This window comes from Daucus carota, chromosome 9, assembly GCF_001625215.2.
Source record: "Daucus carota subsp. sativus chromosome 9, DH1 v3.0, whole genome shotgun sequence".
Lineage (NCBI taxonomy): Eukaryota > Viridiplantae > Streptophyta > Magnoliopsida > Apiales > Apiaceae > Daucus > Daucus carota.
Genome location: NC_030389.2, coordinates 27,403,403 through 27,416,130, shown reverse-complemented (window position 1 = coordinate 27,416,130; position 12,728 = coordinate 27,403,403). Strand labels below are relative to the sequence as shown.

General features: G+C 34.8%; 3 protein-coding genes across 4 annotated transcripts; 1 reads left to right on the top strand and 2 right to left on the bottom strand.

Annotated features, from left to right (window-relative positions):
• Nucleotides 1–2,468: 2,468 nt before the first annotated feature.
• LOC108202752 (photosystem II 5 kDa protein, chloroplastic) lies at nucleotides 2,469–2,771 on the top strand. Its single transcript, XM_017371284.2, has one exon. It carries the CDS (start codon nucleotides 2,469–2,471, stop codon nucleotides 2,769–2,771), a length of 303 nt encoding a protein of 100 aa, XP_017226773.2.
• Nucleotides 2,772–3,034: 263 nt separating this feature from the next.
• Nucleotides 3,035–8,252, bottom strand: LOC108202750 (calcium-dependent protein kinase 8). 2 transcript variants are annotated; one of them, XM_017371281.2, is made up of 9 exons: nucleotides 7,893–8,252; nucleotides 7,024–7,589; nucleotides 6,534–6,657; nucleotides 6,278–6,421; nucleotides 5,846–5,998; nucleotides 4,801–4,916; nucleotides 4,527–4,694; nucleotides 4,001–4,231; nucleotides 3,035–3,621 (listed from the first exon to the last, which is right to left on the bottom strand). In XM_017371281.2, exons 2-9 carry the CDS (start codon nucleotides 7,525–7,527, stop codon nucleotides 3,466–3,468), a joined length of 1,596 nt encoding a protein of 531 aa, XP_017226770.1. In that variant the 5' UTR covers nucleotides 7,528–7,589; nucleotides 7,893–8,252; the 3' UTR covers nucleotides 3,035–3,465. The 2 variants fall into 2 exon arrangements, with proteins under 2 accessions (XP_017226770.1, XP_063940507.1); XM_064084437.1 differs by having other exon boundaries at nucleotides 7,856–8,147.
• Nucleotides 8,253–8,671: 419 nt separating this feature from the next.
• Nucleotides 8,672–12,383, bottom strand: LOC108202751 (uncharacterized). Its single transcript, XM_017371283.2, has 2 exons — nucleotides 12,070–12,383; nucleotides 8,672–9,030 (listed from the first exon to the last, which is right to left on the bottom strand). The coding sequence occupies exons 1-2, from the start codon at nucleotides 12,326–12,328 to the stop codon at nucleotides 8,759–8,761; spliced, it is 531 nt and encodes a 176-aa protein (XP_017226772.1). The 5' UTR covers nucleotides 12,329–12,383; the 3' UTR covers nucleotides 8,672–8,758.
• Nucleotides 12,384–12,728: the final 345 nt, after the last annotated feature.

Here is a 12,728-nt window from a genome sequence, read left to right as displayed (position 1 = left end):
TTCAAATCATGTTTATGATAATTACCATATTTTCCTATCTCGGATGGAAATCCTTCCACAGTTAATGTTTCTATCAAAAGTAGAATTACCCCAATATCATTAAAAAGATACTTTCTCAAATTATGATTCTTAACTTATTTAGAAATTTGGGGCGCATTCCAACAATCCTCTCTCGAATCAAATTCGCTAAAACTTCAACTGTATCCGAGAATCTTACCTTTTTCTCGGTCTTCATCTTCGTTGCTTCGCCATATATAATAGATGTTCTTGTTCATCAACCCTCGTTGAATCAAGATCTTTTCTTTATACACCTTGTAACTTCGCCTGTTAGGAGTTGTCCCACATCGATTGTGGAAGGGGCATAAAACTAGAATATAAGCAACCAAAACAACTCCAATAGCACGAGTGTGCCCAAAAACAAAGCCATGGTGGCTTGGCCCAAAGTGGACAATATCGTATTATTGTGGAGTTATGGCTCGTTTAGCAAGCCCAACAAGTGATATCATAGGGAGGTTAAAAAGGTCCGTAACAATCTCAAGTGGGCTCCAGAATGGGCTTAGGAAGAGGCAGATGGGCTATCCAGAATGGGCTTAAGGGTAAGGCAGGTGGGCCCTCCAATTTGGCCTTAGGGAGAACAGACAGCCAGACGGACTTCCAGTATGGGCTTTAGGGGGAGCCCAATCGCCACCAGGAGGCGGAATTCGAGCCGAGTTAGGAGTTGTCCCACATCGGTTGTGGAAGGGATATAAAGCTAGAATATAAGCAGTCTGAACAACTCCAATAGTACGAGGCCTTTTCAGATGTGCCCAAAAACAAATTCGTGCGGGTTTAGCCCAAAGCGGACAATATCGTATTATTGTGGAGTTATGGGTCGCTTAGCAGGCCCAACATCGTCCTCGTCCAACGAATCTGTACATTCGCTCTTTCTCGCATTTAGTACATATCTCACACTAAGAGCTTTCTTAATTATACCATCATGAAATTTAAGACAAACAGTTTAACTCCTTGAACCTTCATCTTCTCATCATTCCCCACAGTGATTATTAAGATTTTCTCGAGTACATAAATTGTCAAACATTGTTTATTCATCACCGAATCAGGAATAGTATCCTCACTTGCCATCAAAAATTTATCCTAGAACATAAGTGTAAAGTGCGCATCATCAATTTTGTTTTTTCCCTACACCTCCTTAAAGATCTCAAGTCTTCTTTAAATTTTGGACAAAATATTTGTATATGACCCGTGAGAGATATAAATTACGTTCATCTCATAAGTTCCTTTTCACTCTACACCACAATAATAACACTTGACATTGCTCATACCTTCTTACTCAACTGAAATTTACTTCTTTCTCATAGGTCATCGCGCACGCGACTCTTTCCTCTTCTAGCACTTTTGACAGCTAGCATTATCTCACCACCTTGAGATACAACATCATTTATTATCCTCTCCTTACCTCTTAACTTCTTTAACGCATCATCAAGCGCAAGAGATGTCCTCCTTGATAACAACGTTTGCTTGAAACGTTTTAAATAAGTTCTTCATAATTAAACATGTAAAAAGGCTAATTAAAATTTAGTATGACGAATGATGTTTTTATTATAACAAAAAGATTTATTAAAATATGTGTGTCCAAATGTAGAGTGATTAAACTCTTAATGTGTCGGCTTTAATAATATAATATAAATATTTAACATGTCTTATTTGTGAAAACAAAAACTTATTTATAGAAAAAGAATGTACACTTGTTTTTTACGTAATTTATTTATAAAAATAAGATAAATTACATCTTCTGAGATTTAAGGTCTGTTTGGGATTGCTGTTAAAAGTTGCTAAGCCATCAGAAAAAGTACTAGTAAAAAAGTCATGTTGTAGAAATCAGATAATTATTTGATAATATTTTTTGATATTTGCTTATTTTGAATTATAATACAAAGAAATTATGTTTTTGATGAGACTTGATAAAATCTGCAACAGCTTTCTGCAAAAGCTGAAAAGCGCTTTTTTTTTTTTTCAAAAGAATAGGACCTGCTGTTTTTAAAAACAGCTTTTCAGTTAAAAGCTGTTGTTCGAAAAAACTGTTTTTATATTTATCAAAATGTTTTTCACATGTTTTTCGGCAAAAAATTGATGTTGCCGTTTGTAACACCAACCCCAAATAGTACCTTAATTGTCTGGAAAAAAAATAACAATTGATAAATGAGTGTTGGTGATAGGCAACAACAGATGGTATGATAAATTGATAACCATATCCAACTCTTGTGAGCCACATAGACTTGCGCAGATAAACTGCGACGTGGAGGCATCCCATTTGAGACAACATACTAATGAGGATAAGCTAGCGGATGGAATTTGTATGTAAGACTTAAGACTATTATTGTGTAAACCACCTTCCTCCACACTCCAGCTATCCATTTACTTGTAAACCACCGAAATTTGATCACACAAACTCAATGGCTTCCGTAACAATGACCTCCTCATTTCTCGGCTCCGCCGTCGTGGCCGCCACAAAACAGCCTTCTGCGGCTGTCCGCCCAAGCAGCACTGTCATGGCCAAGGCATCAAAACTCAACACAATTCAAGTCAACAACAAGAGTGAAGAGTCAGGCAATGGCAGGAGGGAAATGATGTTTGCGTTTGCAGCCGCGGCCGCGTGCTCGGTGGCAAACATTGCCCTGGCTGAGGAGCCAAAGAGGGGAAGTGCTGAGGCCAAGAAGAAGTATGCTCAAGTTTGTGTTACCATGCCAACTGCTCGTATTTGTCGCAATTAAGGTGCTCAGGCTCTTCTGTGTTTAAACCTGTTGTTTATCTCATCACTTGAAAACTACTATGTAATAGTTTCTACTCATTTGGCTTTCAATTCAAGTACATGTTCAAATTATCAAATTGGCTTCAGTGTTGCTATAATACAATCACATGGTACCTAAATTCTTGAATCAAGCACTATTGACTAGACAAGTATTTGCTTTCAAAAATGAACCAGCAAGGTTCATTTTTGAAATTGAAATTGAAAAAACAAGATGAACAGGTAGACTCAATGAAGAGTTCTGTATAAGTATTGTCATTGATATATATTCGTATGAGCCTAAATAACAGTATATACAACACATGTATCAGTCTTGGCAACTTCCTTGTAAGAGTTACATTCACTCTCCTGCCTACAAGAACTATGTCTTAACAATCGAATTTTTAGCATAGCTACTTCGATTGCATGTTAAGAGTGCCTCCATGGATCAGACATGTTCCCAAGAGGACTAGTCTCAGCGCCTCTCCACTGATCAGGCATAGTCGCCAGGATGACTAGTCTAAGTCTCGTTACACAGTTGCAAAATTGTTGGACGACGATAAATTCATGAATTAACAAATAAATATGGAACACTTTCTTCTTTAAAAGCTCTGCATGTCAGTAACTCTCTCTCCCCCTTTTCTTTTAATGTATTCTGTTTCTCAAACATATGAGATTATTCACCTAACCTCATTTGGCATCTGAATCGAACCATCCTGCATCAACTTTAAGCTGATACTGTTGTACCTCTCTCTTGAATACTGCCTCGAAGCTTTTCTCCAATCTGTACCAGCCTTCATCATTGTAGCAAATTCTTCGTAACTAATTCGTCCATCCTGTGCATTAGAAAAAACAAACCATCTTTTTCCTTACCGCAAATACACAACATAACAATAGATGTGTTATAACAAAAAATTTTTAGCAGTAACATTAACATTTTAAACAGAATAGAGACCTCAGGTAACGAGAATTATAAGTTCAATGCTTTTAAGATTACTCTAAAAGCATAAAAATGTGCTCCAGCCAGGTTTAATCTTTTATAGACGTCGAAACAATAAAGAATTCGGTAGTTCAAGGGTATAGAGGACATAGAGAAGATATAACCTGGCCCGGGGAATTAAATTGGCAAGAAAATATCTTTCAGATAGAAATTAGCATAAAACAGTTTCGACAACATATGACACTTCTTAAAACATCGCAAAACAGAGCACTGACCTTATCAGTGTCAACATCATGCATTATTGCATTGATGACTTCCTCGCTGTTGGCATCATCTTCATCACTCAAGGCATGTCGAAGTTCATCAATCTCTATGTAACCATTTTTGTTATGATCAAAGAACGAGAAAGCTTTGTGTAGATGCTCATCATTAGCCATCTTTTTAAGATGTACAGATACAGCCACAAACTCTCCGTAGTTCAAAGCTCCGTCACCGTCAACATCGGCCTGTAAGGTCATATTCAGTTACTGGAAAATATAGTTATAATTACTCTGATTTCCAAAAGATATTGCAATTCCAACAATTAATCTTCACTGATAGCATAGCCTAAGCTGGTGCAATTGGTTTCCTAAGAATGGAGTTCAAAAATATATAATTTTAAATACACATGAACTTTATCTACAAATATGAGTTTTTATATAGTCATAACCATATTATCATTACATATTACCAAGCACAGAAAGATCACTGAAAGAAATGACTGATAAAGAATACTTGGAAAAGTATACAGTTTTTACTAACCGACTCCATTAGGATCTCAAGGTCCGGATCAGGTATGTTATGGCCTAGTCTCGCCAAACCAGTTCTAAGTTCATCCAGGCTTATTTTGTTTCGTTTGTTGGTGTCCATCATAGCAAATGCTTCCTTGATTCCCGCTACTTCGTCCCCTGATAAATGCTCGGCAACTACCTGTACTTTAGTTGAATTTGATAACCCGCATCAACATATGTGAAGTTGTAAACTACTAATTAAGGATAGATTGTAATTATGCTTAACAGGTCACAAAGATAATTACCCCTAAAGCTCTTTTCTTCAGCTTGTTCATAACGGAAAATTGTTTGAGCCTTGATTTTACAACCTCCCCTAAAGATACATTAGGATTTTTCTTTGCATTCTGTAACCATGGGTGATCTGCATTTAGAATTATAAGATGGAAAGAAGTGGTTACATCTCCTTGATCCCTACAAGAATATCAAGTATATTGTTGACAATTATCCTCTCCCAGTACTGAGACTAGTTTAAATTGCTCTATCAAAGGCATAAAACAAATAAAAATATATAACATTATATCATTAACAAAATATATATAACATTAATGAATTTTATGGCAAACTGAAAATTTCAAAAGAATAAAATAAAATAAAATCTGACAGGAGTTTATTACTGCCTAATATAAAGAATTAGAACTCTTGCAATGACAACTACTAATTATAACATACCATTATGTATATTTTAACCCATTAAAGGACTTTGGCCAATTGAAAAATCATTGCAAAATGTAAGAAACTAAATCTAAGAATGAAGTTGTTAAACAGAAAGTTGAGTCGAGAAATTAACAAGTTGTGATCGATCAAAAGAAGAACACTATAGAATCGAATATAGAATCTCGTTTAAAATTTGAATTATATTCTAATTTTGGGCTAATTAACCTTTCTTTATACATCATCAGGCAAAAAATATATACATGATTTTATTCTAAATTATGTCCTGGATTCTATAATATTTCATTTTAATAATTTTAATGAGCTTGGATGTTGGATTTCATATATTAATTTTAATTGATGTTTAACTATGTAACTATAATCTTAACAAATCATTTTTTATGAAAAATAAAATGAAGTATTATGACAGTGTTCTTTTTAGTTCTCTTTTTAAGTTGTTATTTTTGGAGTGCAACCCTATATATATATACATATACATATATCAAAATCAGAATTAATAGATGAAAAGTGCATACACGGGTATTATTATTATAATTATTATAACAATGTTAATACAAATATTAATCTAATATAAATAATAATTATAATAATATTCATATAATTACAAAAAGATTATACCTAGTACTTCCTGAGCCGTAAGCCTCTGTTTTGGATCTGGATTAAGCATTTTCTTGACAAGATCCTTGGCATTGTCGGAAATCATTGGCCATGGATCTCTCTTAAAGTCAACAATGGAACGAATGATTGCTTGTGCAACACCTTGTTCAGTTTCTGCATACAATATTAAATCCAAACGGATGAGCAATATGTATAAGTGTGTTTCCTTTGTTTGCATGAAATTAAGCAAAAACAATTTTTTTGCATTGAATGTTCTTAATTTCTTATCCCGTAAAATTTCTTTAAACAAGGGTAACCAGATGACAGAAGAAGTCATGAGAGCTGGTGTAACTTCCTATAATACCGCACAGGACTAGGTTGTCCTACATGCATTGTGTAGCATAGAATTCAAGATTTCAAATATATAAAATAAAAATGTTAAAAAAACAGAACCTGCCCAAAAAGGTGGAACGCCACAAAGCAGAATGTACAGGATCACACCAGCACTCCAAATATCAACCTCTGGTCCATAATGGCGCCTTAGAACCTCAGGAGCCATGTAATAAGGACTTCCCACTATCTCATTAAAAATCTCACCTAAAAAAAATAAAACATCTCACAATCATATTAAGAAGCATTAATGCTGATTCTTAATTGCGTACTCGTAGAAAAAAGAAGGTAACCATAATGGACTGAATTATATTAATACCGGGTTTAAAGAAGACTGATAGTCCAAAATCAATTGCCTTCAAGTCAGCTGTTTCTTTTTTGTTTGCAAACAGGAAATTTTCAGGTTTGAGATCTCGATGCATCACCCTATTCTCGTGACACACCTGCAAGCACAAGCAAGATTAATTAATAAAAACAACATAGGATCCAATATTGGAACAAAAAAGACCTATGAAGCCCACTTAGATGCAGAGACATATATTTGAAAGGTAAAAGTGAAAGAGGCAACTATTATTTTGAATGCCTGAAAATCACAGGTAATTGGAGCAACTGGCATATAACTGAAACATAATTCTAATTACATTTCAGAATACGGCTATGTACATGCCAATATTATTTCATTCGTGACACTAAATCACTTGAAGCATGGAAAGCCAAATTAAACACCAAAACTCAATGCAGGTGAAAAATTATGGATACAGGAAGAGAAAAACATTTCAAGATAAGTTCAATACGTTTAGAATTGGTACCTGAACAACTTCAACAATGGTCCGCATTACGGCAGCAGCAGCTCGTTCAGTGTAGTGCCCCCTTGCCACAATACGATCAAACAACTCTCCCCCTCCGCAGAGTTCCATAACAATGTTAACAGCATTATCATCCTCATAAGTGTCCTTTAAGCTCACGATATTAGGATGCTTAGGCATATGTTTCATAATCTCAACCTCTCTCCTCACATCCTCAATATCTACAGAAGTCCTGAGTTTCTTTTTAGATATCGATTTACAGGCAAATTTCTCACCAGAATCCAAATCCGTACATAAATATGTTACCCCAAACTCCCCTCTACCAAGCTCACGGCCAAGCTGATATTTCAGCGATATATCCTTGCCGTTTGCGTCTTTCAACACACGAAATTTGATTCCATTTCCAGCACCATAATCGGTGGAAAATGGATTAGGTTTGTATTTCTTTTTTTCCTTTCTCCTTTCCTTATGGGACGCGGTTTTAGGGACCACGCAACAATTTCCCATGATCAATCAGATTCTTGAAAATTTATCAAATATTCTAATATTAAGAAGACAATCCAACAAAACTGCAAGAAACAAAAAAAACAATAAGCCCAAGTTCAGATCTTTATTTAAATTTGCCTCAATACAGAAGCATTAACACATGATCAAATCACAAAGCTACAATCTTAATCTATTGTCATTGAAAAGGACCACATATCAAGAACATGATCATTCATCAATAAACAATACAATGGGCCCACAAAGCAGATAAAAAAAAGTAAGGTTTTGTCAGCATGCCTTCCAAAGAATATGGAATATATTATACATATAATTAGAAACCAAACAGTACCCAGAAATCAAAATCCAATGAATACACACAGACAGACCTGAAATTGTGTTGTATGTAAATGGGTATTAGAAAATGGTGATGAAAGGGCATAACCCAGATGGATTTTCAAGATTTGAAAGGTGAAATCATGTAAAAGAAATGAAGGGGCTGTTGGAAAAAGAAGAAGAAAGCGAAAAGGGGGTAGAATGGTATTCAGGTTGAAAATCTGCCATGGACGAGAGAGAGTCAAAGCTCTTTCACAAGAGACTTTTTTCTCTCTCTTTTTTTATTAACCTCCTCCTCTCTTGTCTTTTTCTTGTTTCCGAACTTGTTTTTGTATATCAAATGTTTTTAGCTCAAGACTCCAACATCGTTCAATGGAAAAAAATACATGCGTGTGTATACAAACTTGCACCTTGTTAATAAGCCATTATGTTTTACCTTAATAAGCCATTATGTTTTAGCTTCTCGACTTCTGCTCTATGTTTTATGGTTTGTATTTTTCCCTCCCGAAATTATCTGCTTTTTTGCATATTAACTTCTATTATTATTTTTTGATATTTTTGTGTCATCTTGACACGAATTCTCTACCCTTATCCTGCACATCCATCCATCCTAAATATGCCATTCAATTTAAATATCAAAATACTAAACTAAAAGTATTAAAACCTCATAATGGTAGCGTGTGCTGGTGGACACATGATGTGGCCACCAGCACCCACTAGAAAATCGGCAAGAAACTAACTCAACATTATCCGGGAAAGACCAAAAACTTTTGATCGTGATATTCTAAGCACTATTTTCTACCCTTCTCTATCCTTATCCTTGCATCATCCATCCATCCTAAATATGCCATTCAGTTTAAATATCAATGCCTTGTAAAGATGCTTACATAACAATCATCAGTTACAAGTACATAAAACTTCATGGTTCAAGTAAATATCCTGTTCCCAGTGGCAACTTCTGCAAAACAGCCACTTTTGTTACTTCTTCTCTCGTGGACAATGTGGTTGGTGGTGAATCAGGTCCATCGATGGATGGTTTGATTACAGTAATAAATACAATATTATAGAATATTGAAAAGATGAGAAGAACCACAATCAAAGAAACTTGGAAAGATCCATCAGCAAGCCCTGTCGATTGAGCTGTTGAACGATCAATTTCAGCTTGCTCTCTTGTATATTTTACTTCAGCAGCTGCCATAAATAAGTGCTTTTATCAGCATTACAAACTTAACCATATAATCTGACAAAAGGCGCGGCAGTAGATGATACAAATATAGCAGTATTACGATGATACTAATCAAGCTTTGCACAATTTACCTCATCTATATGAAAATATAGTTCGGTATCTGTAAGTAACTTAATAATAGTTTCTTAAAACTGATAGGACGAAATTAAGATGATCCATGGTGGCCTGCTGCCTGACATACAACTCCATAACACAAAAAATAGTGCACATATGAAATTCGTTACAATGTATGTAATATGCGTGATTCTTTTTATTTTGAAAAACTTTAAAATGAATGCAGCACAGACAAAGTGTCTGTAGCAGAGTACTTACTCTGGCACATCCTATTATATTGAAAAGTGATAAAGACTAATTCCACACTACATGCATCAATCCATTTTCCTTCTTATTTATTGAATGGTTTCGGGAGAGTTTATGTTTTATATAAGCAAATATTATGTAAAACTCTCAAAATCGAGTATTACTCATAAATTGAAAGAATCAACCATGAAGCTATCCTTTATTTTCAAACATATATTTCTCAATTTCCCTATGCTGATATGGCAACATCTTTCTCAGCACTACAGGATTCAATCCAATTTCATAACAACCAAGTCAGCTTCCTCCTCAGGCTTAAACTCATACTTCTCTACTAATGCCGAGTGACTGAGTCAAATTTGGAGGCTGGACCCCAAGGTGAATAGACTCTGACACTAACCCTTCCAACTGACATCCATTTAGCAGATTATATCCAACCATTGACTAAATAACTTCTTCCCAATCCCTCTTTAGCTAATAAATTTTTTCCTTTATTGAACTCACAACTTATATGAGAAATTGCTAGAATTCAAACTTCATATAAAAATTTAGAATCTTTTCCAAAGTCTAATTTCTGGCTGAGACCTTAATGATACACCCCCATAACAAGGTTCATAGCAGAGGTGAAAATAGATGTTAAAATGATAGTGAACCTGGATACCGATATCACTTTGAATCTGAACTTCTATAAGTTACAATATAGAGTTATAAGGGGGTAGACCTACTTGTAAAACTTAATATGTGGAAGCTTTTTGGACTGATGGTGATGAAAGTTGCTAACACAGAAACGCTTTTATGGGCTGATGAGAACTAAATTTGGTAGTGTAATGTACTAGTAGTATTGTTATTGCAGATTGACTAACAAATTTTTATTTGTCACTGTTATGTAATTAATTAGTTCACAGACTCACATTATACTGTCATTAAATAATTCTTATATGACTGAATGGTTAAAGCAGAATATTATGTCATTTTGTAATATGGTATTACTATTGTCATATGATTGATAATAAGGAATTTGTGATTGTTATGTCTTGTGTCACTTGAATTTTGATAATAAAGCTATTACTATAAAAATATTGCTCTTTCTTTAACTAAAGATTCTTTTTTCAGGTTCGGCATGACCAACTCAATATCGTGTCAAAACACCATCTGAATGTGTCGTGCCAAAACAACCGAATGAGTTTGACACGACCCCCTCAATACTCGTGTCGACGGGTTAATTAAACTGATAATAGGCCGGGTTTGGGTGGAGATTTTTTACACATTTAGGGTGGACCTAGAACCGAGACCGGGTACAGCAAACCCCAAACGAACTGGATTTCCTATCTAGCTTGCCATTTGTAGGTCTAATCACTGATAATGATTACCTATTTTTGAAGATGCTATTCAAATACTAATTCTAAAGGAATCTTTGGCTGGCCCTCAAAAGAAACCCCAACACGACGATTAGTAAGCATATTCTAAAATTTACACTCTTTAGGAGGTGCCAACACCAGAGCTTCAGCATTAAACTTGCCTCTCAGTTTGCAGGCAGTGACAGATTATCTTTAGGCCCTCAACTTTCTTGGTTAATGCACATACGAGAAAGACTCCATAAGAGCAAGTCCAATAGTTGTACTAAAATAGATGGAGCTATTGCTATAATTTAGCATTAAAAAGTGATTTTTTATGCTAAACCAACAACATGTCTCAACGATTGGTACTATATCTTGTTCCAAATTTAACTTAATCTCCGAGTACCCCACTATTATAACTACAAATTTAATTTTTCAAGGTAACTTTACACCAAAGACTCCTGCCATTAGGGTTAAAAATGGGGCGGGTTCGGGGCGGGGACTTCATTTCCCAGCCCCGCCCCATATATATTTTTCCTGCCCCGTCCCCTCCCCATTCCCCGCGGGGATTTATTTTTAATCTCCATCCCCGCCCCACTGGGGATTTAATATAATTTCGCCCCACCCCGCCCCGCTGCTATATTACATTTTAAATAATTATTTAAAAATTTAGTAATTTTTTCTTCAGAATTTAATAAAAATATACGAGGCACGTATTTTAAAAGCAAAAAACGAAATAATGCATGCATGTCAAATTAGAATAACAATATAATCACGCATATTTTTTTTTAGTAACCGTTTTGCATATAAAAATATCAAAAAAAAAACATTTTACTAACATAAGAACTTTCTAATACTTTCAAGTCTCAAGATCTGAACTACTTAAAATACTTCACAAACTAAAGACATTAATGACATAATTGAAAAAGTCTTCATCTTCTCCAAATTAAATAGATTTTAAAATTATAGTTTTGTATATTATAAAATAATAATATTAAATATAATAAATATGTTATACTAAATATAATAAATATATTATATTTAATATAATTATTTATTTATATTAAATATATGCGGGGCGGGGCGGGGAATCCCGTGGGGATTCAACAAATACCATACTTGCCCCATATTTTGGCGGGGGATAAAATCAATCCCCGTCACTACCCCATTCCCCATATTAGCGGGGCGGATCTGCCCCATTCGAGGCGGGTTGGGGCGGGTTCCCCATTTTCCGCACCCCATTTTTAACCCTACCTGCCATGTGCACTTTTGGTGCGGCGACAATCATAGCTTCATCTATCATTCACAATAAAGAAAGTGGAATAAAATTAAGCGAAAAATAAGAAGGACCTCTGATTTTAGGGGGGCTGACGGGTTTATCAGAAATAGACTGAAGTTGTTGGTCAAGCTTCTTGAGTGCCTCTCGAGCCTTATCCTGGTCTATCTCAAACTCTGAGTCTCTCCCCTCACTGCCAGCAGCAATAACATCATATTTATTATTCTTGAATCTAACTCTGTTGTTGACTCTGTTTCCATATGATTTATTCCATCCAATGCAACTGGTTGTTGCGTGGAGAAATATGTGATGAGGACAAGAGATGAAGTGCATTGTTTGAGCTCAGCTGAGACCACCCACTGCATAAATATGTTTGGACATGAATATGATAAGTGATAGCAGGGATTTAAAATTTTCAATTTATTCAAAAATTCTGAATTAAACGAATAAAAGAAAATTGATCCGGTTGAGTACAATTCATATAATAATAACTTCTAGATTTAATGTATTGAACCGATTAGCACCATTATATTATACTTTTTAAAAATTTAGAATTCGAATCTACTCAGCAACATATGAAAATAAATTATTAATTTAAATATTATTAATAAATTATCAAATATTAAAATAGAACCGTGACATATAACTGAATAATATATATTAATTTAATTTAATATGATCAACTCTCGGTCGATGAAGAATATATTAGTTGTCAAATATAGCACAAGCAGCA